General features: G+C 42.3%; 1 protein-coding gene across 6 annotated transcripts in view; it reads right to left on the reverse strand.

Annotated features, from left to right (window-relative positions):
• Positions 1-1,695: 1,695 nt before the first annotated feature.
• fgfr2 (fibroblast growth factor receptor 2) overlaps positions 1,696-25,658 on the reverse strand; it is a 38,174-nt gene continuing 14,211 nt past the window's right edge. For 3 of the 6 annotated variants that reach the window (XM_054798218.1, XM_054798215.1, XM_054798211.1), the window contains 14 exons: positions 24,521-24,690; positions 22,484-22,607; positions 18,530-18,720; positions 16,797-16,941; positions 14,863-15,063; positions 14,142-14,280; positions 11,510-11,631; positions 10,634-10,744; positions 10,302-10,492; positions 9,572-9,694; positions 8,564-8,634; positions 5,385-5,522; positions 4,899-5,004; positions 1,696-3,279 (listed from right to left, as the gene is read on the reverse strand). In XM_054798218.1, coding sequence (XP_054654193.1) covers positions 3,115-3,279; positions 4,899-5,004; positions 5,385-5,522; positions 8,564-8,634; positions 9,572-9,694; positions 10,302-10,492; positions 10,634-10,744; positions 11,510-11,631; positions 14,142-14,280; positions 14,863-15,063; positions 16,797-16,941; positions 18,530-18,720; positions 22,484-22,607; positions 24,521-24,690 — 1,997 coding nt within the window. In that variant the 3' untranslated portion in view covers positions 1,696-3,114. Of the gene's footprint in view, positions 3,280-4,898; positions 5,005-5,384; positions 5,523-8,563; positions 8,635-9,571; positions 9,695-10,301; positions 10,493-10,633; positions 10,745-11,509; positions 11,632-14,141; positions 14,282-14,862; positions 15,064-16,796; positions 16,942-18,135; positions 18,275-18,529; positions 18,721-22,483; positions 22,608-24,520; positions 24,691-25,658 lie in introns of all 6 variants that reach the window. The other 3 variants (XM_054798213.1, XM_054798214.1, XM_054798212.1) reach the window with 3 other exon arrangements.

The raw sequence follows: 25,658 nt of genomic DNA on the forward strand, positions 1-25,658 counted from the left end.
AGAGACGAGTAATGTGCCACCGCACTTGTTGCTACAATGCTTGGCAGCATGTAGCAGAATGAACTGGCAGAAATTGGTGGTGTAATGGTACAGATGTTGCCTTTAAAAGCAGAAGTTGGACGGTTTTTAATTCTGTTAATTTGTTATTTTGCACTAAAAAGTACTTATTGAACAAAAGTTTGCTTCGAGACACAATTTGGCAAAAAAAAAAAAATCCTGTATACGGTAGTTTGTATTACAAAAGTATACTACAGTCGTCCCTTGACGCTTTGCTCTTCGAATTTCAAAATATATGTTTTGTGGTTGAATACAGCCCATTATTTTTTTTTTTATGCATATAAGCAAGTAAAAAAAAGGCAAAGAAAGCAATTTTTTTGTATTTTTATTAAATTAATTAAAGGGGACCTACTGTACTAATTTTCAGGCCTTTGTATTGAGTTCTGGACTCCTATAGAGCAGCTACACATGATAACACGCACAGAAAGCTTTCTAGATCTTCCAGACTGCGCCTATTCCCGCAGTGTTTCCCGCCTCCCACCCAAACGGTCTGTGTAATTGACTCCACCCCCGGCCCTCCTCCAGGTACACCTCTCGCCGACCCCACTCCTCTGTGATTGGTCACACTCCCAAGCGCTCCCGAGGACTTTTGTTCGATTACTTACACAAAATAAACACAGTTAGGACACTGATAAATTGTTGCTTGCTCTTCTGACTCTTCAACACCACCAACTAACGTTGGAAAGGCGTCAGACTTCAGCACCAGGTTGGCGGATAGTCCAGCTTTGTATTGGCCCATGTTCACAAAACAGTCCCGTGTGAAGTGCCGTTGACAGGTGAGCATATTTTTTTCTCTTGCTGGCCCAGGAATCAGCAACGCCAACCACTTCTGCCTGATGCTTGCCTCTATATAGGCACACTCGTACAAACATTTCCTGGGAGCCATCGCTCGACGTGCTAACACCGTGAACAGAGCGAAGCAGAGCAGGGGTGCTGGTTATGCTAATATAAGTGTTTAAAAAAAAACTTCACTTCCAAATGCGCAAACCTCATTATCTGACGCATTGGCATCGTTTAACAGGACAATACAACATTGTAACAACATTTACTGTACAGGTCAGGAAAGAGGAAAAGCATAATTGGTCCACTTTAAGCATTTTCCAGCATAAAAATGGCTAAATTATCTAAAATACAGCTAGAAGGCAATCCGAAAACGCATTGAGACACGTCGTGATATGTAGTATTTTACACTGGTCACTAATGTTACATTATGTTACATTGATAAGACAGGAAGTACTGGGGAAAAGAATAGAAGTAAAGGAACAAGGAACTCTCCCAATGCTAACATGTGTGAGTCTATATTATGTCTTATTTTCTGTTATGATGTCTACAATATTGGGTCATACGAGTGAGGTCATTTCATGTCTAGAGGACTCAAATGGTGTTGAAAACCGTATTTAGAAGATCGCAAACAGGTTTTCTATGTCATACCTACAAAAATATTCTGTTTATAAATATGGATGCCACTTCACGGAAATTCACTTATCACGGCCGGGTCAGGAACCAATTAACCGTGATAAACGAGGGTTTACTGCGTAATACAATTAAATACAATTAAAATAAACAATAAAAACAATAAACAAACAATGCAAACATTTATCAATAAGAAAAGTCCCAATAAAATCAAAACCAATAATCTATTTTTTCAATTATTTATTTGCAAATGTGACATGAACATCTGCAAGGGAACAGCTTAATGTTGGTCCTGTAGAAAATAAAACCACTTGAATGATTCCATACTTTGTAAGTGTTTGATTGTTCTGTAAACTTCTACGTTTGATCTACACGAGGCAGCGGAGAATTAGTGTCTTAAAACCAGAAACAGTTGACCCTGAAAACTCCTGATGATCCTAAAGTACAGCTAAGAAAATGTTAAAGGTCTGGACAGAAATGCCACCGATGATACATAAGAAAGGGATTAGCTGGCTATAAAATGTACACATTTAACTTAATATTCACATTCATATATAAAACTTACAAAACATGGTTCTGTCAATCCCACTAAAATCAAGCCATTTTCTTCCATTGCTGCTGAGGGATCATTTTAAATACATTTCATGGATTATTTAGACATTTGCATTATTAATATCATCATGATTTTGTTCTTTTTTTAGACTTTCTGATTAATACAAAAATCACAAGTCAATAAATTAACATGCTACCTGAAAGCCAATACTCTGTGTGCGTGTGTGTGTGTGCGCGTGTGTGTGTGTGTGTGTAAGACAGGGTTTTAGATGTGCATCTGTGTGTGTCTGTTGGTAAAAACTATGTGCAATATGTTCTCCAAATTGGGTGGGGGAGTGGTGTAAGGCGGGGTGAGGACCTTTAGTTTTTTTGAGGGCATACAAAAAATAATTCATTGTAAATATATAATATATATTTATACATATTTGGAGATATTTACAAATATACCCAGAACTACACATTATACTGTGTATTTTTTCTCTACAATAATTGGGAAAGAGAAGTGAAAAAGAAAGGCATCAATATTACAAAATAAACAGGGAAGCTGTTTCTATGCACGCTCTCCACCTATTCCTCTGTTTTTTGTTTTTTTTTGTTAGTCAAAGCCTTTTCTCTTAGTCCTCTTCCTATTTTTAGTCATCTGCTTTAAGTTCACATTGGTCCATACATTCCTCCAGGAGCAAATAACAATCTTGGAATGCCAGCCGCTGGAATGAGGTCTCCAAACATCGTCCCAACCTCCTTGTGTAGATCTGATATGAAAAAGTTTGTGTTAATATGAAAAAAAAAGAGAGAAAAGGTCCCTTGAAGAATGTCAGTTCATTCAGTCTGTATAAAAGCTCAGCTTGTATCGGGATCCTCTCCTCCTTTCCTCTCCTTAAGACATGAGGGCATGTAGGATGTGGCAAATGGCAGTGCAACAGCGCTGCTGCCAGCCCGGTCCCAAATTGGTCCGAAAGTCAGCTGGGAGCCAGGAGGTGGACAAAGAGAGGCGGGCCGGGAAGCAGAGAGGGTTTCAAGGCAAGTGTCTTGTTCTTAGTGTGTTTTAAGGTGGAGTTTGGGTCAAGAGTGCGGTGGGGGGGGGAACGGAACTCATGTTTTGACATTGCCGTTGATGTGCTGATACTTGGGGAGGCAAGGCTCATCTGGTAAGGGCTCGTGGGAGAAGACGCTGTCGTCGCCGGAGGAACAGGAGCTGCGAGTGTCGGGGAAGATTGGAGAATACTGCTCCGTGGGGGTGCACAGGTCCAGATACTCCTGAATACACAAGAGACAGGCATGAGTGACATCATTTACACTCTCAAACGATAGCACTTTATAAGTGGGACAAAGCATTAAGAGCGGATGAAAAGCTAAAACCAAAATAGTTTTGCACCTGCGGTGCACTCAATGGCCGTATTGGGCACACCTCCACAATTTAGCAAGATCCATTATCACAACACGTTGTAGTTTGCAGTGGTGTAGCATGACACTGTCTCTAATATAAGTATCTCAGTAGGATACAGTACCGGGGTTTTAAAATGGTGACGAGGCAGAACACTTCAGTGGAATAGCCGCAGCTTGAGCAAAATGCAGAAAAACACATTTTGCAGTCCCGTTAAGCGAATTTCAGCGATTTCAACCGTAATGTTATTGGATTTTTTTTTTACAGTAAGACTGTAAACGGACTCCACAAAACCATTTTTTCGTGACGCAGGGGAGGGTCTAACTGTACTGTATTCTCTGAGGAAGGCTCATTGTGCCACTCTTAAAACAAAACCCCGGCCAAATTGCCAGCTTTTTTACGATTTGACATGAATCAGACTTGTTAAATGCATTTTTTGGAGTAATACGAGTACATGGGAAACAAATTGTTCAATAAATTGTTTTTAGTACAAAATAACAAATTAATAGAATTTTTTTAACGGTCTTAAAAGGCAGCAGCTGTACCGTTACACCCCCAGGACGGTCAATAAAGATTTTGCTGAAGGCCAAAAAGCCTTTGCTTAAAGTATCACTTCACAGTTTCTCCTCAACACAAAGTATCTGACCGTCAAACACCAAGCAGGATAATATTGATAGGAAAAGAGGACATCATCAGGTCCCCCCCCCCCCCACTTGAAACAAGATGAAACCACAGAAGTCCTGTTATTAATTCTATCACAGCCCGGTTGGGAAGATGTTTTGTTCTGTCCCTGCCTCGTCTTTGATGACTGTTTCTGGGTCTACTTGTGAGAGAGACGCCTTTATTGGGGTTTTCTAGAAATGAGCGCTGGCTTCCATTTTCTCGGCTCAAAAAGCAGCTCACATTCCAAAAGACCTCCACATCTGCCAGCGGTTTAGGGCAGAGAGAATGGTGGGTGGGGGGATTTATTGCATTTCAAAAGTTCAAAATGAAACCGGGGCTTTTTTGGCTCAAATTCACGAACTTCCAGAGCAGAGAGAAGCTTTGACAGCTTTCCATCTCCTCAGCTCAGCCAGCGGATACCACAAAGGACAGGAAGGGGAATGGGGTGCACCAAAGGGTTCATGGTTGCAATGATCGGTAAACTTTAACTGGGCCTTGGCGATCATGGTGGGCCTGGATCAAATCGTATGGACTGTTTTTTGTGTGCTCGTGGGGGTCATGATTAGAACCTTGTACCAATAACGTTCATAGTTCTGCTAAAACCTTCAGCAACATTCTGTTGAAACCTGCATGCACTGGCAAGAGCTCGGTTTGCGTTGGATGGAAACTCATGTCATCCCGTGTAGGAATGCATCATATTATTCCATGTTATTTTCATAAAAAGGCCAACTTCCATTTGCCAGGAAACCACAACATTAGCACAGTATGGTTTCGAACCACCCTGGATTCTTCCACGAACTGTTTGAAAAATGACAGAACCTCCACTAACCTCATTGGTGTTGAGGGTGAGGATGCGATCCAGATCCTCCACGAGCTGCTTGAACGTTGGTCGATGGGAGGAGATGGCGTGCCAGCAGTCTTTCATCATCATGTAGCTGCGAGATACGAAGCAAAAACTGGTTCACTCAATGGAGACGGGAAGAACGCAACGATTCAAGAAAGTGTTCAGCCCTGTGTGTAAAACAGCAACAACAACCAATCCTCATACTGTTACAAGGTCAGCTGAAACATTGAAACATTATTTTCATAGCCTCGCTCTGCCTCCGCTTTCTCTTTAGATTCCACCAACCCTTACAAAGCTGTGCCATTGTCCTGACTGTGAAAGAGCAACACTGATAGCAGCCAGTGCCAGCTGTGCACAGACACTGACAGCATGGACAGAGGAGACAGAGTCGGCCCAAAGTCATAGATCTGATGGGGCACCGTAAGAGGACCAGTGTGTTTGTTTCTTTTTGAATGTGTGGAAGACTCTTACAGCTCGTTGGTGCAGTTGCCTGGCTTGTCCATGCGATGGCCCTCTTTGAGCAGCTTGAAGAGCTCCTCAACGGGAATGCCAGGGTATGGGGAGCCCCCTAGGGTGAAGATCTCCCACATCAGCACCCCAAAAGACCACCTGAGAAGAGGAAACAACATATGCATGATTAGGAATGAGCACTTGACTATGGGGGAATTAAATCAATTAATCAAATTTTATTTTATTTTATTTTATTTTTAAAGGGATGGGAGCATCTTCCTCTGAATGTTCTGAACACCTGTTTCCATACTAACAACAACTACATAAAATAAAGAAATAATATGCATATAATTAATTCATATATATATAAAATCATAAATAAATAATAGGGCCACAAGGTGGCCTGGTGGTTAGCATGTTGGCCACAGTCAGGAGATCGGGAAGACGGCTTGGGCATTTCTGTGTGGAGTTTGCACGTTCTCCCCGTGCATGCGTGGGGTTTCTCCGGGTACTCCGGCTTTCTCTCACATTCCAAAAACATGCATGCTAGGTTAATTGGCAACTCCAAATTGTCCACAGGTATGAATGTGTGTGTTGTTTGTTTATATGTGCCCTGATTGGCGATTGGCGGGCGACCAAGGTCTTCGAAGCTCAACTTTACATAACTTCAAATGAGCTGTGCCTCTGCAGGCTGCAGCCTAGTGCGCTCCCATGTTTCCTTTGCCATTTCACTTCAAGACACGATTAATTAAAAATCAATTCCACACAGCCAGCCATATTATTAATGACCAATTATTAAATAATTGGGCACACTGCTAGGAATGATAAACAAGAATGATACAGCAGCTAAATCATGGGGGCTGCTCCTTTATTAATGAATAAATCAATCAGGGGTTGAGCAAGAGAGTTTGTTCTCCCTATATCTTAAAATGTGAATTAACTAGTCTTCCAATTTAGATTGGTTTGGTGTAGAAGAACTTGACAGTCCTGACCTCAAACACCTTTGGAAAGACCAGCGAGGTTCCAAAATCATGTAGAAAGTCTTCCAGGAAGAGCGAAAGCTCTGGAACACTGTAAAAGGTTAGTATTCAAAGGCCCCCCAGTCGTCCAATGTGTAATATACTGTATATAGGGTCATGTGTGAGTGGCGGTACTTTCAATGCCGTCCCTCAGCTTCTGCCACAAACCCACTCCCAGTGCCACGGTGGCCCTGATCTCAACAATGGCTTTTGTGCCTGACAGTGTGGTTACACAGACAGGCATTGTCCCCTGACACCACACCAAAACAAACTGGGCCACCCAATGGTAGAACGAGGAGGAAAGGGCAACTGACTAATTTCAATGAACTATTAGTGACTTCCTCATTGTAAATATCTATGATTTCATGATTCAGTTGCTGCAATTTAGTGTGGTACTATTACATAAAGGCATGTTTATGAACACAGATGTGTTCAGAAGGATACAAGCAAGGCGCTAGAGCTGGCAAGAAAGCAACAAGTGGGTGGGACTCTGGTGTATATCAGTTCTTCCATCTGTTTACACAAGCAGTCGCAGGTTCATGCTGGTCTCTCCTCATGTTGACATACTCGTCTCTCCTTTCTGGGCTACTTTGTAAATGCCTCTCAGCACTATGTCACCCTGGCTCCCGTTCCACATCCATGTCCACGTGCACCCATCCTTTACTCAACAAACAAACATGCACACCAACATGCTTTGGGTCACTTTGGGTGACCTGGCACCTGACCTTATGTGTATTTTGGCCAACAAAACCAAACTAATCAATCAGCATAACCACACCACAACTGATAAATACAAGAGAACTACTTTGCTCTGCTGAAGACTTTATGATCGTGACAAAGACCAGCATGAATATGGATGCTAGAAAACAAATCTATACGAGCGCATGTCATCTTATATGTACAATTTGGGTTTCTTCCCTCTCTTCCAGGACTGGCCATGATGTCATCTCTCTGGCATTGAGCTACATCATTTACATGTGACAGTGAGATCTAAGCGTCACACGATCCATTTGCCGGGCCAACAAGGGGCGACTTCCATTGTAATTCATGTATTCATTTAATCTGATGTCATGTATGTGCCTCTGGTGTTGAGTATAACACCCCCTACAGCCTGCTTGTGCTTTCATATGTTCTGTGAGACAAGAAATCAACTATTAACTAAAAGTGACTCATGAAATATAATTAGTAGTGAGTTAACAGAGAGGACGTCCCGCACTCTTATAAAGTCCTCTGTTGTGATTGATTGGTGTTGCTCTGTGGAACGTGACTGGCATCATGTGTACATGCAGTTTGTAAGGCATACACAAACACATACAGATGTGGACAGAAAAGTAAAATAACCTAACTGGATAAGATTGTTGAAACTGCTACTGGTGCGTGACAAAGACGCAAACATATATGTGGATGCAAAATCTCTTTTTGCAAAGGCCAGCATGCAAGGCATTTATCTAATTGCCACATACACCCTCTGCCACTTTCCTCTACAGCAGAAACTTCAAACAACGCTGTCAGGTCGCGTAAGGCTCAAACACCAAAAAGAGAGTAAGGCTCCTGCTTTGTTCTGTTTTTAGAATGAGTGTTCTTGGACTTAAAAAAAAAAAAAAAAAAAGCGCCAGGTCAGAAATTCACATACCAGATGGATGAACGAAAATAAGAATGCTGGGGGTGAAAAATGATGAGAGGGATTATCATTTTTTATTTTGAGCATCTTCAAAATGATGAACCCCATGTTCAAAGTAAGTGGAAAGCAGGGGGCTCAAGCAGGAGGAGGGCTGGGATGGAGGGCTGCAGCTAGACGTGTGTGGGGGGCCCAAAAAGAGGGGAGACTTCCGAGCTGGGACGGAGGAGCAGTGGGGGAGGAGGTGCTTGGTGGGTTCTGGGCTCCTTCCAGGGCCCTTTGAAGCTGCTCAGATTAGTAACACAGCATTGGTTACAAGTCTAGCGTGAAATCCTCACTTTTGCCACAAACTGGACAGCGTTGGCCCCCTATAGACAGCAAACACCCTACCTACCCAAGACCTCATGCTGTCATTCACCTATAACCCTGTAGTTTCAGACCATAGCCACAACAACAACCATATTGAAGCTCCAAGCAGTGGACTGTGTGTATATTTGACATTTGATAGTGAAACAATGCCTGAAAGTAACTGTATTTGCTGTTTTGTGTTCGGGTTTACTTACACATCACTCTGATGAGTGTAGACTCGGTCAAAAAGCGCTTCGGGAGCCATCCACTTAACGGGAAGACGACCCTGCGGATAAGCAAATGAGTGCAAACAAAATGATCAATTGAATCTTAATTTCTGGCCTCATCAGCATTTTTTAATTATCTCCCTGCGGGGAGATCCGAGACTGATACACACAAGTGGTCTGGGGGATAAGGCATTAGGCATAGTGTCTGGGAAGAGTCATTCCCTGAGGAACATTTACATTGTTAAAGCAATAGAGCTGATAAACAGCTCCTGGATAATGCAAGGTTTATGCTGTTGTGCTTTTACAGCATTGGCAAATCAAGATTTGTTTGGTGGCTTTATGGCTGCACACGTTTAGTTCGGTGAACTATATGTAAATGGGCAACAAGAGGGAAATCTGAAATGTCAAGTTTCTATGGCACTGTTAAGGAAATAAATAAGGAACTAAATAAGAGCAGCTCAACAATAGCGGCTCTGTCTAGATTTAACGCAAGTGATCTTCATTGTCATGGCGGCCATTGTCCCAATCAACATTACTCTCAACATCACTGCGTATTGTTGTTGTTGACGGCTTGTTCTCAGCAAGATTGTGCATGCAATGAAAAGGCAATCATGCATACTAAATGAGGGTGTGCGGACGAGGCTGCTCTGCGGTGGGAAAGAAAGACACCACTGGGCCGCTATGGAGTTGTCAATTATATTTCAACCGCTCCCCCGCTCACTCAGTCTCTCTTTCTGTCGAATTGTATAAGTGCCTATGAAACTAAAGGAGGGAGAGGGGCAAACAAGGCAGCCTCCAGAATCCTGACATTCACAGGCTGCCTGGGAACCTGCTGCTTCTGCCAAGACACAACCCCAAGTAAAGCGTGAAAAAGAAAGATGAGTGAAGAGAGTGAATTAGAGGGATGGGTAAATCATGCTGTGTGGATAGCCAAAACTTCCCCGTTCCTCAATAGCGAATGATTGCATGTTTGCAGAAGGTAGGGTGATGACTCACATTGGTCGTCTTTTTATAGTAGTCGATGTTATGGACATCGCGGGCCAAGCCGAAATCAGCGATCTTCATGACGTTGCTTTCTGTGACCAGGACATTCCTGGCGGCCAGATCTCTGTGTATACACTAGGAAGGAGAGAGTGAGAAATGCAAGGGGAGAGGGGAAAAAGGGAGGGGGGTCACAAAGTGGAAAAAATGAGGGCAAGAGAAGAACAAGACATTTACGTCATTCTACAAATAAATGAATGCTGAAATCTCCTGGACACAGGTAGCGCTGCTGCACTAAATAACATCACACCACAAAGTCTGTCCTTGTATGAACATGTCTGGGTAAGTCCTCACACGCTTTGCCACATTATGGTTGGACTCAGATCTGGAGATCATGCATGTGCAAGAATGTGTGTGTGCAAGTGAGAGTGTCACATTCCAACAGTGTGCAGGAGCGTGAGGCTGTATCTGGACAACATGGCTGCACCACTATTGTGAAAAAAATGACAATTCCTCCACACAGAGGGGCCTTTGTCATGGAATGAGACACAATGAAGGGCTTGGGTAGGGGGTGAGATCAGTGTTTTTAGGAGATAAAATTCCCACAGTGACGCACAAGCTGCGCCCGTCGTAATATCTTCCCTGACACAACACAATGGCTCTGGTACAGTAATCTCTTTAAGCATTCAATATGGGAGGGGCTAGATTTGGGGGATTTGTTTATTCATGTTGTGCACCCTCTTACCTTTTGGGATGCAAGGTACTCCATGCCCCGTGCCACTTGATAAGTGCATGAGACCAGATCTTTGAAAGTGAGCTGTTCGTCTGAGACACGGGCAATGTCGTAGGAGTACTCCATCCCAGGAGGTCGACGGGCTCGGAGGTACTCCCGAAGATTACCTTTGGAAGCATACTCCACTATTACGTACAGAGGGCCTGCATAGAAGGAAGGAAGGATCCTAATTAGAAATTGAAGGCTTTACCAAGTGTCAGTACATAGAGGAAAACAGAGCCAACAGTACTTTCAGATATCTAAAGGTGGCATGATTTAACAAAGGATGACTGTGTCATTCTTACCATCTTGTGTGCAGGCCCCCAACAGATTGATGATGTTCTTATGTTTACCAATCATCTTCATCATTTCCATCTCTGACACCAGGTCAGACAGGTCCTTTTCGGTGGCGTCATCTAAGAGCAGAGGAATGATGGAAAGTTGCTTAGAAAAACAAACACGCCCACATCCTGCCTTCCTTCTAACCCTTGACTCAGAGCTCATTGGCCGCCAGTCAGACAGCACCTTGTTTTGTAGGGTGCTTCTGATTAAATGCAGCTGACAGACAATGTGGACTAAAGTTACAGCAGTGAGGGGAGCTCCTCATGCAGACTACAGAAGCACCCTTTCAGTGCCAAGGGAAGGAGAAATTAATGACTTAAAGATGCTCAATCTGGATTCATTATCTGTTGTAGAGGCTCCCTTTTCATAGGACAGAGAGGTAGAATGGCATGGCCTGCATTCCTCTGCACCACTATAGCTTAACTAAAGAGCACATTTCTCTGAGCAAGGTTGGTCTGCTGCTCTACCTGATCTACTGCTGCCTTCATTAATAACATCGGTGTGACTCGCCTCTTTGTGTGGGTGCTGAATGAGCTCCAGCCAGCTGCTGCTCTGGGGTCAGCTATGTGACCGCTCCTAACCCTTACCTACTCTAGCCGCCATCACCGAAGGTGTCACTCAGCAAGCACCAATAACAAATAATAATGACTGCCCCAGGCTCCACCTCGTCCTGTTATGAACTCTCACTGGAGTATTAATCGTAAAGCATAAATAAAACATGCTCAAGTTGCCCATGTAGACATAATGAAGTGGTGTACATCACATCCCAGTCACCACATATTTGTTTATAGTTCGAGACAGTTACCGTACGATTGTGAGGCAGCAGGGAACCTACCAACCTTTCAGCATTTTGACAGCGACAGTTACAGCCTCCTTGGGTTTGTCTTTATCGATGCCAAGAGCTTCTGCCATTACCACTTGGCCGAAACAGCCTTCACCGAGGGGTTTGCCCAGGGTCAACCTGCAGTCACCACACAAAAAAAGCACAGAGTTTGAAGGCCGAATTAAAACAGACCACAAAGGATTGATGTGTACGTCTTTGTATTTTTACTTTTTAACAGCTTGTGCACTCTGTTTTAATCAGATGTTGAGTGTGTGTGCTGTATTAGCAGAACTGTTGGCGGAAGGCAGACACGGCACCCATAAACATCTGATAAAGCCGGGTGAAGGCAATCACTTCTAAACTGTTTACCTTGCTTTGGCACTACCTACTTGTGCAGGATACACAGGATTTATCTCAGCCCAGACACATTAACCTGTGATGGGTGGACTGCTGCCAAGGTCCTGCCATACTATTGGGCCTCATTTCGGTACCAGATGGGAATGTAATTACTTGTTTGGTGTGCCATATTTTAAATGTAAACTATGTTAAAGTGAAGAAATATAGTGCACACATGTAGGCTTTATGAGCTTTTAGTTGGAGTCAGGTGTGGTTGGAAAGAAATTTATATGTGAACGGCCAAAATGTCTGGTAGAAAATAGGCAAAGTAGATAAATGTTATATGTCATATGACATTCCATCAGCATCATCAGGCAGCTATATTGTCTTTCATTACAGACGTGTTAAAGTAAATGTGTCAAAGCAAATACCCCTGTCAGGTGCTGTGAGTTATATTTCTTGTTTGATTGAAAATAATGTTTAAAACATGTCTGGTAGTCAAATTCTGGACGACAAGCAGTTAAAAGTGTACCATTCACAGACACTGTGTATGTTGGAACTCAGTAGCAGTTTTGTTTTGATTATTTTTGTTTTAATTCATCCTTTGATTGATAAGTGCTGGTCCCAACCCTAAGTTTCAGCATCCTAGCTATGTAAACTCTCACTGCAGAGAGGGCTGGGACCCGAGGCCGGCGCCCTGCCACAGTAACACAATCTCCTATCTGTCTACACACTCGCCACACTCAATGGCAACCATTCTGTATGTCCAGCCACACATAATTGATGTTATTTTTCTTCCACACAAGCCACAAATGTTTGCATTCCTCAGCACTCTGCAATACCAACATGATCCCTCAGGCACTGGGTGACAGGCTCAGTATAAAGACTCAAAGAGAAATAGACAGAAATTACTTCAGCGTAAAAAACATTGCCTTTCAGTTCATCAATACTTTTTTGATAGGGATACCTCATGCAGTGCTTAATGCAGACCACATTTAATTGCAGTCAGTGTTTTTGCTATGAAACACAACTTGTAGGAAAAGCTGAGGGTTACTTAATAAAACTTCATCCTGCTGGTAGGTGTTTGCGTAACAGTAATGAGGACGGTGTGGTGCCGAGATGAAGGCATTAGACCATAACACCAAAAGAAGAAGCTATTATTTCAATAGCCACAATTGTGTTATGTTACATTAAAAGGGTTATCAGATATAGTGCAATATAACTTCTGAGTACTTTTCATCAGGGATCCTCAATACTTGGCTCAAAGGCCACAGCTTTCCATTTGGTCCGCCAAAACATCACCCAAATAATGTAAACCCTTCAGTCTAACTAGAGAAGTACTAGAGAGTTTTTCCTCCACTCTGCAGGGGAAACAACGAGGTGTACGCATCACAGTCAAACAGAATATGGCTTGCATTTGAACAAATATGGCGCTATCAACTTTACAATAAAAAAAAAAGTAGCCACTGAAAATTGGACTAACTGTGACTGGACTACAAAATATTTATTTGTCAAAAATGTAGTAGGGGAGCCGATGAGTTTACTTTGTAACAAAGAAAATGGAGTTTCAAAAGAATCTACGGAGGAACACTGAGAAGAAATATCACAACACTGACACAGTCTGTCCGCCCTGACTATTTACGGGTGGGGCAGTACCGGATTTTAAAATTTGGACCCATGCAAGACTCTGGATTTCAGTGGCTTGCTGCAGTACAGTCATCCCTCACCACATTACGGTTCAAATTAATTAATAAATGACCGCTGAAGCATATTAAGCTAATTTTACATATTCTTTGCCTAAATTAAGCATATTCAAGCATAAAAATGAACCAAAATACTATTACAGTTCAGGGGATTAAAGGACTTTAATGAACTGTAGCCTACACTGGCCACTAGTTGACACTAGTAACACGCACAAGACTTGATTGCCTTCAATAACAATTATTGCAGGCTTGAGTTATCTCACAACAAGCACAATAATACCAATAATAATAACAATCATCATCATCATCATGATCATAACAATAAAACGGTGTACTGTTGTGGCCGTACTCCAGCTAAAACTCAACTCTGAATCCCCAACGTCACTTCCTGGCTCCACGTCCAGAAGACATTCATTGAAACACACACTAGCACGAGTCTTATTTATGTCTTAAATGGCTTATTTTCTGATCATGTCTGCCGTATTGGGTAATTTGACCGTAAATGTAACTATAGGGGTGTTATACTAATAATATTAATAATATTAAATTACTGTGCAGGTAATATGAGTTGTGACTACTTGTGGCAATGCTAAAAATATATATGGTCACCTGTCTCTGGCAAACTCCCACCGTGGATCCTCAGGAAGGTCGTACTCAGGAATCGGGTCATCGTGTGCTGAACTCCGACGCGTGGTGATACGTACAAGAGGTGTGTTGGAGTTCATAGAAGCGCTGGAGTCGGCCGACACCTACAGGTAAAAAGAGACTGGCTGATCACCACTATCTGAGTTCAAAGGTCAGAAAAGCTCTAAAGCATGAGTAGAGGAGTCACTTTTAAGTGTGTCTGTAAGACTTATATTGACACTAGCAGCAATACCGCACATTGATATGCTTGATTTCAGAAATGTTTGCTTTATTTTCAGAGATAGGAATCCGTTTAACAGTGAGCACCAAGAATTTGTGATAAGCAGCCTTGCGTTTTTTCCACCCTCACCTTACCTCGACACTGGATTCCGTCTGCCTGCAGGGTGCAATCCAACACTTTTTTGTTTTTTCTTGAGGGAAAGGCATGACTTAAAAACACACATCACAAAAACCTAAACCTAGTGACATTTTATGTAGTAGAGTTGACTTTGAAGTGAAGTTTATAGATGTTTAAAAGTATTTGAAGTTTCACCAACCATGCGTCGTTTTTTTTTTTTGTTAAAGTGTTGCGTATTTTGCTCCTATAATATTTTACAGTACATGCTTTAAATCTAGTATTTGTATGTGATGTGTCTAATGGTCTCCTCTAGAGGTGTTAGATGCACTCAAACTCTTTATCTACTTTCTGTTACCTGGCGGCGCAGAGGGATCTGTTTGCTCAGTTTGTGAACTGCAGGTTGACCGCCAAAGTCCGGTTTCTTTGCCGTGTTCCTCATGCGGCACACCACCACGATGCCCACCATGCAGGCAATGAGGAAGACGCCTGCACAGTAAATAGCAATCTCCACATAGTCGGGTGGAAGGGGCTCTGCGTTTTTCTCTGCAGCTAAAGCAAATAAAAGGAAGGACAGTGAGACAGATGAGTTAATTGGAAGAAGAGTACTGATCACTTTCCCACATGTATGAAGGATGTTCTCCATTCAAATAAACACGTGTACATGATAGACAAACACAGAGACAGACGCTCTCGCGGTGAGTCATGTGTAAATGTAATCACCATCAACCTTAAACTAAACTATCTCTCTCCTCCAGGTACCAGCATGCCAACTGTATCATGTGAGATATGAGCTAATGTAAGCACACAAAGAAAACACATGCCTCACTTCATTTCACGCACGAGAAAATGCAAGCTCATGGATTTATAAATTACTCTATTATGTGGTAGTTATGTGTAGTTCTCTAAAGATGGACTGCTCCATAATACATAAATCCCCCAAATCACAAACATGCTGTTTTGTAGTATGCATCCAATCAAACAGCCTGCTGACCATCCGGATGGGGTGAAGCTACATGTGGGAACTTTCTGAGCCAAAAGGGGAAAACAAAACGATACAGGTGTGGGCTTGTGGTGGAGTTAGAGCCTGTTGAGAGTAATTCATCCATCCATTTTCTATGCCGCGTATGCTCATGACGGTGTGAGAGCAGGAACTGTCATCCTCTGCAGACTTGCCATACATGAATTAGGTACTATCAGCATATATTTGTTAAAAATAAAATGTGTAACTTGACAAGAATAGTCCTCTATCTCTTTATTATTTAAACTACTTGTTTCAACATAAATTACACTTTCTTTCTCATAATATTGGACATTTATTCTCACAAAATTACAACTTCATTCTTAATAAATTCATTTTTTTCCAGGATTTTTAATTAATGAGACGTTATTGTCATATTTGTAGGACTTTAGTCTATGAGAAGTTTTTTTCTTGTCCATTGTGGCCCCAGTACTCTTTTGTAATGTTTAACCAATGACTAATATTATTAAAGATTGATACTAGCGCTATGTTGATGCCTGTGGCGTTCACTCAGTCAACTACTGTGTCCTCTTTTTAGTCTGGAATTAACTGTTGAATTCACTGGTATGCATAAGTATAGGTCAGTCATGAAACAAAGATAGTATGACAAAAAGCTGATAAATGAACACAAACAAACAAACATTTACATGCAAGAGTTTTTGTTAACCAGCTGACTGTTGTTGGCCCTGATAATTGAGAAAGCAAAACCAACTTCATGCGCAAGTTGAGCTTTAACTTTCATTCTTTATTTCAAAAAGAAATAAAGATTCATCAGCCGACAATTATCAGAGCCAGGAAAAGAGAGGAAAATGTGCTGCATTCACTTGCAGGGCATAAATGAAACTCATGTAATGACATCTTTGACATATTAAACCAGAATGAATGTATGGTACTGAAAAGATTTCCTCAAGGAGCAGGAAAGAGATGTGACAGAGGAGAAGGTGGGAGACAAACTCTCCCTCCCTTTGGAGTCTGGAGACACTCAAGCTGCTGTGGGAGCTCCACTTCCGTCCCCGAGTTATAATGATTTGTCTGCAAACGATCCTCTTATCTGCTTTGAGCTTTCAACAGCCTTCCAATCCAGATATTATTAAAGAATACATGCCCCTTGTTGCTCTTGCATGACACTTGGATTTTGACCATGCAAGTTCATCAGAGTAATTGAATATTTGCGCTGTGTGTCTTGTGCTCCAGAGGAAGGACATGTTTGACGATGATGATGGGGGAAAAACAAAACAAGAGGACAGTAAAATAGTGTGTATACCTGGAAGCACCGTCAACCAAGCAGTGTGATAGGAGATCCCAATAGAATTACCCGCCAAGCACGTATACTCCCCAGCAGCTTCAAATGTTACATTGGGCAAGTAGAGAACTTCTATCTCCTTATCTGTGGTGTTTACACCCGCGGTCTGGGGAGAGGAAGAAGAAGGAAGAGGTGGAAAAGAAGAAAGAGAGGGTAAAAGACAAGAACGGGTGGGGGGGGGGGGGGGGGGGGAGCGGGGTCACAGAGAAAGATGGGAGACAACAAGAGAAAAAAATAAGACCCAAAACACCAAGAAAGAAATAAGAGGGTGGCGTCCATCGTTGAATTCCCTTCTACAATGAGGGAGGGTGGGTAAGTGTGATGAAGTGTGGGGTGAATAAGAGACATAAAGATCCCAATATGTCACCAAAACAAGGAAATGTAAAGCCAACTTGAAATATAAAACAAATAAAACTTCCCACAGCCAAACCAAGAGAGACTAAAGTCAGTCTAATGTGTACATTAGACCAGGAACATGCACACACACAGAGGACATGGAGACATGGACTACTACATCCTCTATACAGGTAGTCCTCGAGTTACGTACGAGTTCCGTTCTTTGACTGTGCTGTAAGTCGACTTTTGGTGTAAGTTCAAGAAAGCAAGGAATTCAAGAATGAAATGAAACAGCAATAAAAAAAACAAAAAGAAAGCAATAGCAACCTTTCCATCTCAATAATAACACCACAACACTGCCTAGTTATTACTGTCGCTTTCATAGCATCCACTACCTGTGTAGTGTAGTGTTACAGAGTTTTGCAATTTACGACTCTCTGTGAACAAGACATGAGTCTTGAATGTGTATGTGTGTGGCTGCTTGGAGAGGACAGTCGAGTTGCTTTGGCGTGGTTCGCAGACAGTAGCCTGCCCACCTCCTTGTCATCTTCCCAAATTCCGGGGTAGACGTGCGGCCAATACTGAGCGCACTCAAGCGAGTCTCTTTACAAACCAAAATGAAGTTTTTAAATTAATTAATGGTAACCACAAAAAGCTGCAATACGGAACTGCGTAAACCAAGAACCACCTGTATATTAACACAGCCTACATGTGAGAAAGACAGAAAAAAACAAGCTCTGTGAATATTTCAGTGTCAAGGCAAGCAGCTCCGCTCAATGTTTCCAAGGCTGAACCAGTCTCAGCAACTGAAACACAAAGATCTAACATTATGGGAGAGAAGATTGTGAAGACCCAGGACCACCAAGAGATGACCAACAGGACCGCCACAGCACAGCAGGTCAGGGATGAAGCCCAGGAAACCACACCAGGAGAGGAGGGGGAGTGGGTCAGGTCTTTGGGTTACCTGGTATGACCATCAGCCAGCCCGACTGGCTGGCTTCGCCTATATAATTGGAGACTTTACAGATATACTCCCCAGCATCATCCTCCGTCACGTTGGAGAGGGTGAGCACCTCCACGTCAGAGCTGTTAATGCCTGAACGCTGAAAGCCACACATTGTTACAGAAACGGGTCAAAATCGGAATCATACAGACATGAAACGTGATGACAACAGCTACAAGAATACATGAACAGAAGAGAGTAGAAGACACCAGGAACCACTAGAGAAAAGACCTGTTAATACGTATATAGGGGAGCAATGATCATCATCATCAGTTTGCTGCTGGCACTGGGGAAATAATGGAAAGAAAAGGCGGAATAATTTGAATCAAATCCCAGAGAATACAAGGACAAGTACCTTTAGTACTTTGACATAAGGGTGCCCATCGGGACCATAGCGACTGCCATTCTGAGTGATGTGTTTCAGCCACTGGATATGAGGTTGGGCATCACTGTACACTTTGCAGACAAAGCGGGCGTCCTCTCCGACATAAACCGTCGTGTTGGCGGGCAGGCCAGCTTGAAGAATGGGCCGGTGAGGGGACCGCTCTGTGGAGAGAGAAGGTTCTTTATAGGCTATGTCTACACAAACACGGATATTTTCAAAAACACACATTTCCCCCATTTTGGTGTTAAAAAAAACCCTCCAGTCACACAAAGGTAGTTTAAAAAAAATTCTGTACACATAAAAACACATTCACTGCCTGTCGTGCAGATTTTGGCCAATCAGAAGCCTGAAAATTAAACCACATCTGACTTGGTCGCGCATTATCATGCCTCTGCTCATTAATATAACAAGATATTAAATGTAAATTCAGCACTCAGAAAACCACATGAATGTTTGTTTTTGTTTTTTAATCGCCCGTGCATGTTAAAAGGTGCACACCAATAGTCAATAACTTTATGTTCTGTTGTAAATTAAGGTTTAAAAACTCGACATCTAAAACTTGACATCTGTCCACACACAAACACTGAAGTCGGAGTTTTTGAAAATCTCCACTCTTGATGGAGTTCAGTTTTTAAAGGACAAAAACGCATCAAATAATATGGGTTTTATTATATCCGCATTCGTGTGAACGTGGCCAGTTGCGGTGTATGTTTAGGTGTAATTTGACAAAAGAGATAAACCCCAAAACATCGTCCACTACAGTCTATATTACTGGTCATGTTTGTCAAAGCTTGTCTTTGATTATATGTCGCCCATTGTTCTCGTTAGTTGACTGTGTTCCATTTATCTTCTTTGTAGATTTCAAAATGGGGTGTTACACTACGTTGCAGTGGTGTGATGTCATACTATTTACATTGCTGATGCAGCTATTACTCTTCCACCTATGCATTCCATGGTGGTAACACAAGCCACAACCATTGTACCACTTCGATCAATCAAATGAAATGTCTTTACAACAGATGGTAAACATATTTAGGATGTCGAATGCATTTAAATGTTTACAGTATTTCCGGGACTTCCTGGGCGCTGCAAAGATTACCCAGCTCGTGCATGTAGAAACATGACTGCTCTCCTCTTATCTCTGAAGAATTTTGCACTATGCAGGGAGGTGAACATATATATTTTAAGAAATTCAGGCTGGAGGAGGACTTCTATAAAGTTAGGTGTTTATGTTGCATTGGGGTAGCAGAGCTCACATGTGCCTGCGTTAGAAAGTGAAACACCTTCCCTGCGCTCCCCATGTTCTGCTTGCTATCTGCATTCTTCTGCAGGCAAACATTTGGCCTATGAATCCAAACAGAGCGAGACCTGTTGAACAATGCTCCCTTTCAAACAGCACCGGGCCGTCACAAGCGCGCTGAGGAGCCCACCAACCCCCACACCGACAGAAACCACTCGCTGCCATCATATACGCACAACATTCACATAGAATGACATCACCTAGCCGGAGGCACTGCAGTGCCTTTTCAAAACAAAGCCGGAAGGTAAGTCCAGCGGTGAACTGTGCATGTATGAGCATGTGCATGCTTGGGTGAGGTTCATGGGGTATGGTCAAAAGCTATGGACTGAAGGCCTAAACGACTGAAGGAATTAGGGGATTGCCTAAATGAAGAGAAGGGATAAACAGATGGAGAGTGTCTGCTTGCTTGCTTGTCTGTACACTCCATCTTTCTGCAATGTGTCAGATAAGGTGATTCCCTTTCCCCCTCCCCTTCCCCAACCCTCCTCCTTTATCTCTTGCACAAGCATCCCTCTAAATCTTTTACAGAGCCAGGGGATCAATGTTAAAATCACACTTTTCCCAATGTTAATGTAAAACTGTTAGCCATAATAAAATAACTGGCAATCCAGAAGAATTTGTCACCATTTAATGTCCTGTGGAAATACACTGAACCGGAACAATCATGAAGGGAGCCATTGGCAACACATCCCAACCATTCACACAAGGGGGCTATACTGAAGTAGGCGAATACGTCAACTCAGACAAGAACCCAAATAATTTGAGAAGCTTCCTCCCTGAAGCATGATGGTAGGAAATGCTTTCGTAATTAATTCCCGGTATGAAAGGAAAGAGTAGACAGTTCATCCATTGAATTAATAATGGGGAATGCTGATATAGGTTTTTTTGGGCCATAACTAGCAACTCTGCTGCCTAAATGGGCTGCCAAAAAGACTAAAAGTCAAAGAGAACAAGGTGAAGTTTGTTGTGGCGCTATCTGGACTAAAGACACTAATGTAATATTACTAACTGAAGCCTTCAACACAGACTAGGAGTTTCACCAAGATAGAGAAGCACCAATATAAAAAAATATACACTTTAAGGAGCTGGACTCAGGAGCTGGTTTTCTATAGTATTTTCTTTTACAGTATATTGATAAGTGATAGCCCTGCAACTGGCTGGTGATCTGGTGATAACTCACCTCACATGAACAGGACAAGAGGAAGAAATTAATGAATGATGATAAATGATGAGACATTATTTGTTGTTAATTTTCTGATACTTAGTTTGATACCAATACAGTTATTCGTTTGGTTTATATTTTTTAAATATGATTCTTTTTTTTTTTTATTCCTTGGCATCTATGTGGGACTGGTACACTCTGACACACTCAGGACAGTGGGCCTAAGTACAGGAAGCGAACTGCATGGCACAGGACAGCACCTTTTTGACCCCCCATGTGTGTCCTCTCATCATGCATGTCCCCTCATGGTTGTCCCACTGCTGCCTTTTCTTCAGAGGGCCAGTCTGATCCAGAATTCCCTGGTTTCTTCTCGTTTTAACGGCTAAGCTTGTGAGTCATGTTGAAAAAAAAAAAAGACTGATAAGAGCAGTCCTTTCTGTCTATTTCCCCTCCTTTTCTCTTACAAAGTCTTTCCCCTCCCTTTGTCCACTGCACTATAAAGGGGATAAAATGAGGAGAGAGGTTGCAGGGGGCAGTGGCTGTGGAGCCAGACGTTTAGAGGCTTTACTGCTCTGCTGTAAAATGGAACAAATACAGAAATATGCAGTCTAAAGTACGGATTTGGCTCACTGCAGAGTGGACCAGAGCAGGGGGCCTGAATTGGGGAGCATGAGCGTGTATTTATGTGCATTTGGCTATACACTCATTGTGCAAGAAACCCCAGGTATTTAATCTCCATTTCATAAAACACGCCCGGTTAAAAAGAAATACAACATGAGGACAATAGTGAGAGTGGGGGAGCCATGTATGGACTGACCGGTAGAACCTTCAACACTTTTATGTGTGCCAAACATCTTCTGCAAACATCAGCACAGTAATGCATTGTTGGCTTTTCTTCTGTCAGATAACTGAGTCCATATGCTCTGATCACTTGGATCACTTGTAAAATGAGTTAAGCAAGTCCAAAGTAGACAGGGTCTGCACTCTAACATACACACGCTCATTGATCCGCTATCTTTATCCCACTGTTGTCCCGTTGTCTATTGATTCTGCTCACTCAGCACACTTTGCTTTGTGTGCTCCAAAGGTCATTAAGAAGCGTTGACCAAGTTACATGTGAACTGTGCGGTAGTGCTGATCTGAGCACTCTGAGTGTTCCTGACTCAGAAAGTGACACTAAATGATCTTCTAATAATTCATGCAAATCATTTGGAATGGTTCCCAATCATCACTTTTAGTCAGATCATTATCATGTTAGAATAGAATGAATAGCTACAAAAGTTGGCGCTTGAGACTAGCTGATAAACACTGTTATTGTGTTTGTTGTCGTCTGTCATCCAAGAGCAGCTGACAGAACAAGGCTAAAACACACACACACTTTTGTCATTGCCAGAACTCTTTCCATTGGGCTCCTTTTCCTCTGAGTTAGCTATAAGATTTGTATTTTTATGTTGCTACTGACCCACAACGTCCAGGGTGTAGGTGTGGTTGATGGATCCAAACTCGTTCTCCACCAAACACGTGTAGTTGCCCTTGTCTGATGGAACCACACTCTCCATTATCAGAGTCCAGTGCTGGCTTCGTACCTGTGAAAACAAGGCAGTGGTTTTGAGTAGATGTACAAAATTCACTCAAAATGGAAACACAGCAAAAAAAACATGCAGACAGCGGGGTGAAGTGTGCAGAAAAACAATACATGGGAGAACAAAGCACTCTGAGACTGACTACATTGTACTTACCAAATTAGAGACAAACCAACTGTATAAAACAGCATTAATAATTCGTTTTGATGTAGCCCTTTATCGGGCAAGGAACCATATTTGGTCACTTAATTGGAAACAGTCGCCTTTTGCCTCACAGCAGTAGAACCCAGCGACTTCCTGACTTCTCCCGTTCAATCAAGATGGAAAAAGAAAGAAAATAATAAGTAAAATTAAAAAAAAGAAAAGTGTATTACAGAGAAAGACTGTATATATACAATAATTGTTAGGAACAGAATGATTATTTTGAAAATGATCATCTTTGGCTTTTCCAGGAAGTGGAAGAAAATGGATGGATGAGCTTTATTGCCATAATATTGTAAGTTTCTCCCCAACCTAATTTACCAAAAATTACAACTTTTGTTTTGTTTGTTTCTCAACTCTATCCTCGTAATGATGGTATTTTCTCTTAATATTTTGACTTCTTGTAAAATTACTGCTGTTTTTTCCATTTTTGCTGTTGTTTTTTTCTGGGTGTCTTGTTAAATTATATTTTTAGAATGTACCATTGGCCAATGAAAATTTTATTTTTTTAAAAACAGACGCAGGCCGCAAATGGCCTGCGGGACCGCACTTTAGACACCACTCATTTAAGGTTAAAAAATGTTAAAGTTTTGCAAAGGTAAGGGTTAAGGTAATATGACAAACACAACAGAGAGGCACAAAACTAAGTGTAAGCAGCAAATTTGCCAGCCAGTAATGGTAAACTTAATAAATATCTCACCCTTTGTCTTTTTCCTACACATTATCATTATAATACACAAAATCTACATGAACAATCAAAGAATTGAATTATTTCCATCTCCAGGCAGAGACTGTTGTGAGACAAGCCCACATTTCACACAAAGGGGAGATTATTCCACAGGGTTGGGCTCAGGTATAGCTTTTGTCTAATATTTGTTGCCAAAAAAGGCAAATGAGCTGCCGGTGGTTTGTCTCGCAGGCTGACTGTATCATTTTTCGCCTTGCTGTTTTTGTCTGCATTGTCATAAACCTGCTAAAGGCGGAGCAGACGCAACATTAGCAGCTACATTAACACAATCTACACCCTAAGCTGTCCTGGCAGGTATCAGACTCAATACAATAGGAATGTTAGCCTCGCTCAGCATCACTGGAACCTTTCGGAAGTAGTTGTTTGTGCAATTTTTCTTTTTGACAAAGCAAAATAAAGCTGACACTGCTAGGAGGTGAAAGGTCTTGTTGGTGCTATGCAACAAGACACCTGAGTGTTTAATTTTTGGCTTCAACAGAAACCTCCCACAGTTTATACAGTAAGTAACTGTTGACCATTTAGTGAATCATACATAATAATAGAATTACACTCTACAGTCATACACAAACCGAAGCGAGTGGGACCTGTTTTCCCTGATTGAGTTAGCAGTCTCATCTCAACCCTTACTCTACTTCATTTTTCTTTACTGTCTTTGGGGGGGATTTAACTCTTAGGTCCCATGCCTGGCTCTCTAATGAGTTACAGTGGGAGCCTCTGCAAAGTATCCTGGTGAGAAGGGGTTCAAGGATGAGCAATTCCAATTTCACACCAGAAACCGTGCCCTTGTTTCCTCAGTCGCTGGTGGAGCGTGAAAATGAGGTGAAAGGATAGTTAGAATTATTAGATGAAAGAGTTTGACATCCTTTACGAGTACCATCATCTGTAGCTGGATTGATTTGTAGAACAAAGATGAAAAAGTGTGACATTTGAGATAAAGAAAAGTATGATTCCTTAATGTTTATCCTACCTTATAACCTCCCATGCGGTCCTCTTGGCGGAAAGGCCTGCTGTTTTTTAGCCAGCGTAGCTTGGGCCGGGGGTTGCCTCCTGCAGCACAGCGGAACTTCACTGTGTTGGCAGCTGGAACCGCATGCAGCTTCTTCTCCATCTTTGCGGACGAGGTCCAATACGGGGAGCCTACAAACACAGAACAGTTTGTGTTCAGTTAGGCTGACATTCCTTAAAAATGTCCTCGCTGTTAACGCTTCGGGACCTTGCACACAGGGTATCCCAGACAACAAAAAACACTTTCAGGCACCCATCGTGACAACACCGAATGACCCACAGTGGGAATAACACAGTTTAATAAAAACAGTCTTTTCCTGAAAGTGCGACAGGGTGTTGCAGAGAAGGAAAAAAACCATTGCCTCTAAGGGGGAATGTGCTTGGGCGTTGCCAAGAGGGTAACTGGACCATCGCATTCAATTTCATCTCATTCAGCTTAGCAGCTTTTCTTTCTCCCTCGACTTCCTCCAATTCCCATAGCTCTCTTGTTTATCTGCCCGTCACTTGGCACGATGCAGACAGCAAGACCACGGATGCTTATCATCCTTGGATAACCCATTATGTGCTGTCAGAGGCCAAAATAGAAGTTACCAAAAAAAAAGACCTCATTAGTTCAAATTGACTACCAAACAGTTTTGATGAAATCTATCAGACTCACTGTGTTGTGTTTGTTTCCCCCAATTGCAGTCTTTCAGACAGCTGGATTTTCCTCCAAGCACCCAACCCGCCCCTTTCTCCCTGCACCTGGGAGCATGATTGCTGAAGCAGATGGGCCTCAGAGGGAAAGAGAAAGTCTAACAGCAAAGTAAACGGCCTTCCACACCATCACTTCCTCTCTTGTACAGCAGACAAGCAACAGAGGGAATTCCCACTAATAAGGCCACAACTGCCTTCAAACATATGTTTACGGCCCTGGAGAATATTTGCTCTCTGTTTAGACGTCCAGTCTGCATACTATCATCATTTTTTCTGGCATCTACACCCAGACAAGAAGCACATACTTGGATAGTAAAGTCAGCAAACAGCGCTCTTCCTTCCTGGATGGACGCATACGCTAAGTGCTCAAACTATAATTAGTCATTCCTCTTCAATCCCTTCAC

Source organism: Dunckerocampus dactyliophorus, chromosome 14 (assembly GCF_027744805.1).
Source record: "Dunckerocampus dactyliophorus isolate RoL2022-P2 chromosome 14, RoL_Ddac_1.1, whole genome shotgun sequence".
NCBI lineage: Eukaryota > Metazoa > Chordata > Actinopteri > Syngnathiformes > Syngnathidae > Dunckerocampus > Dunckerocampus dactyliophorus.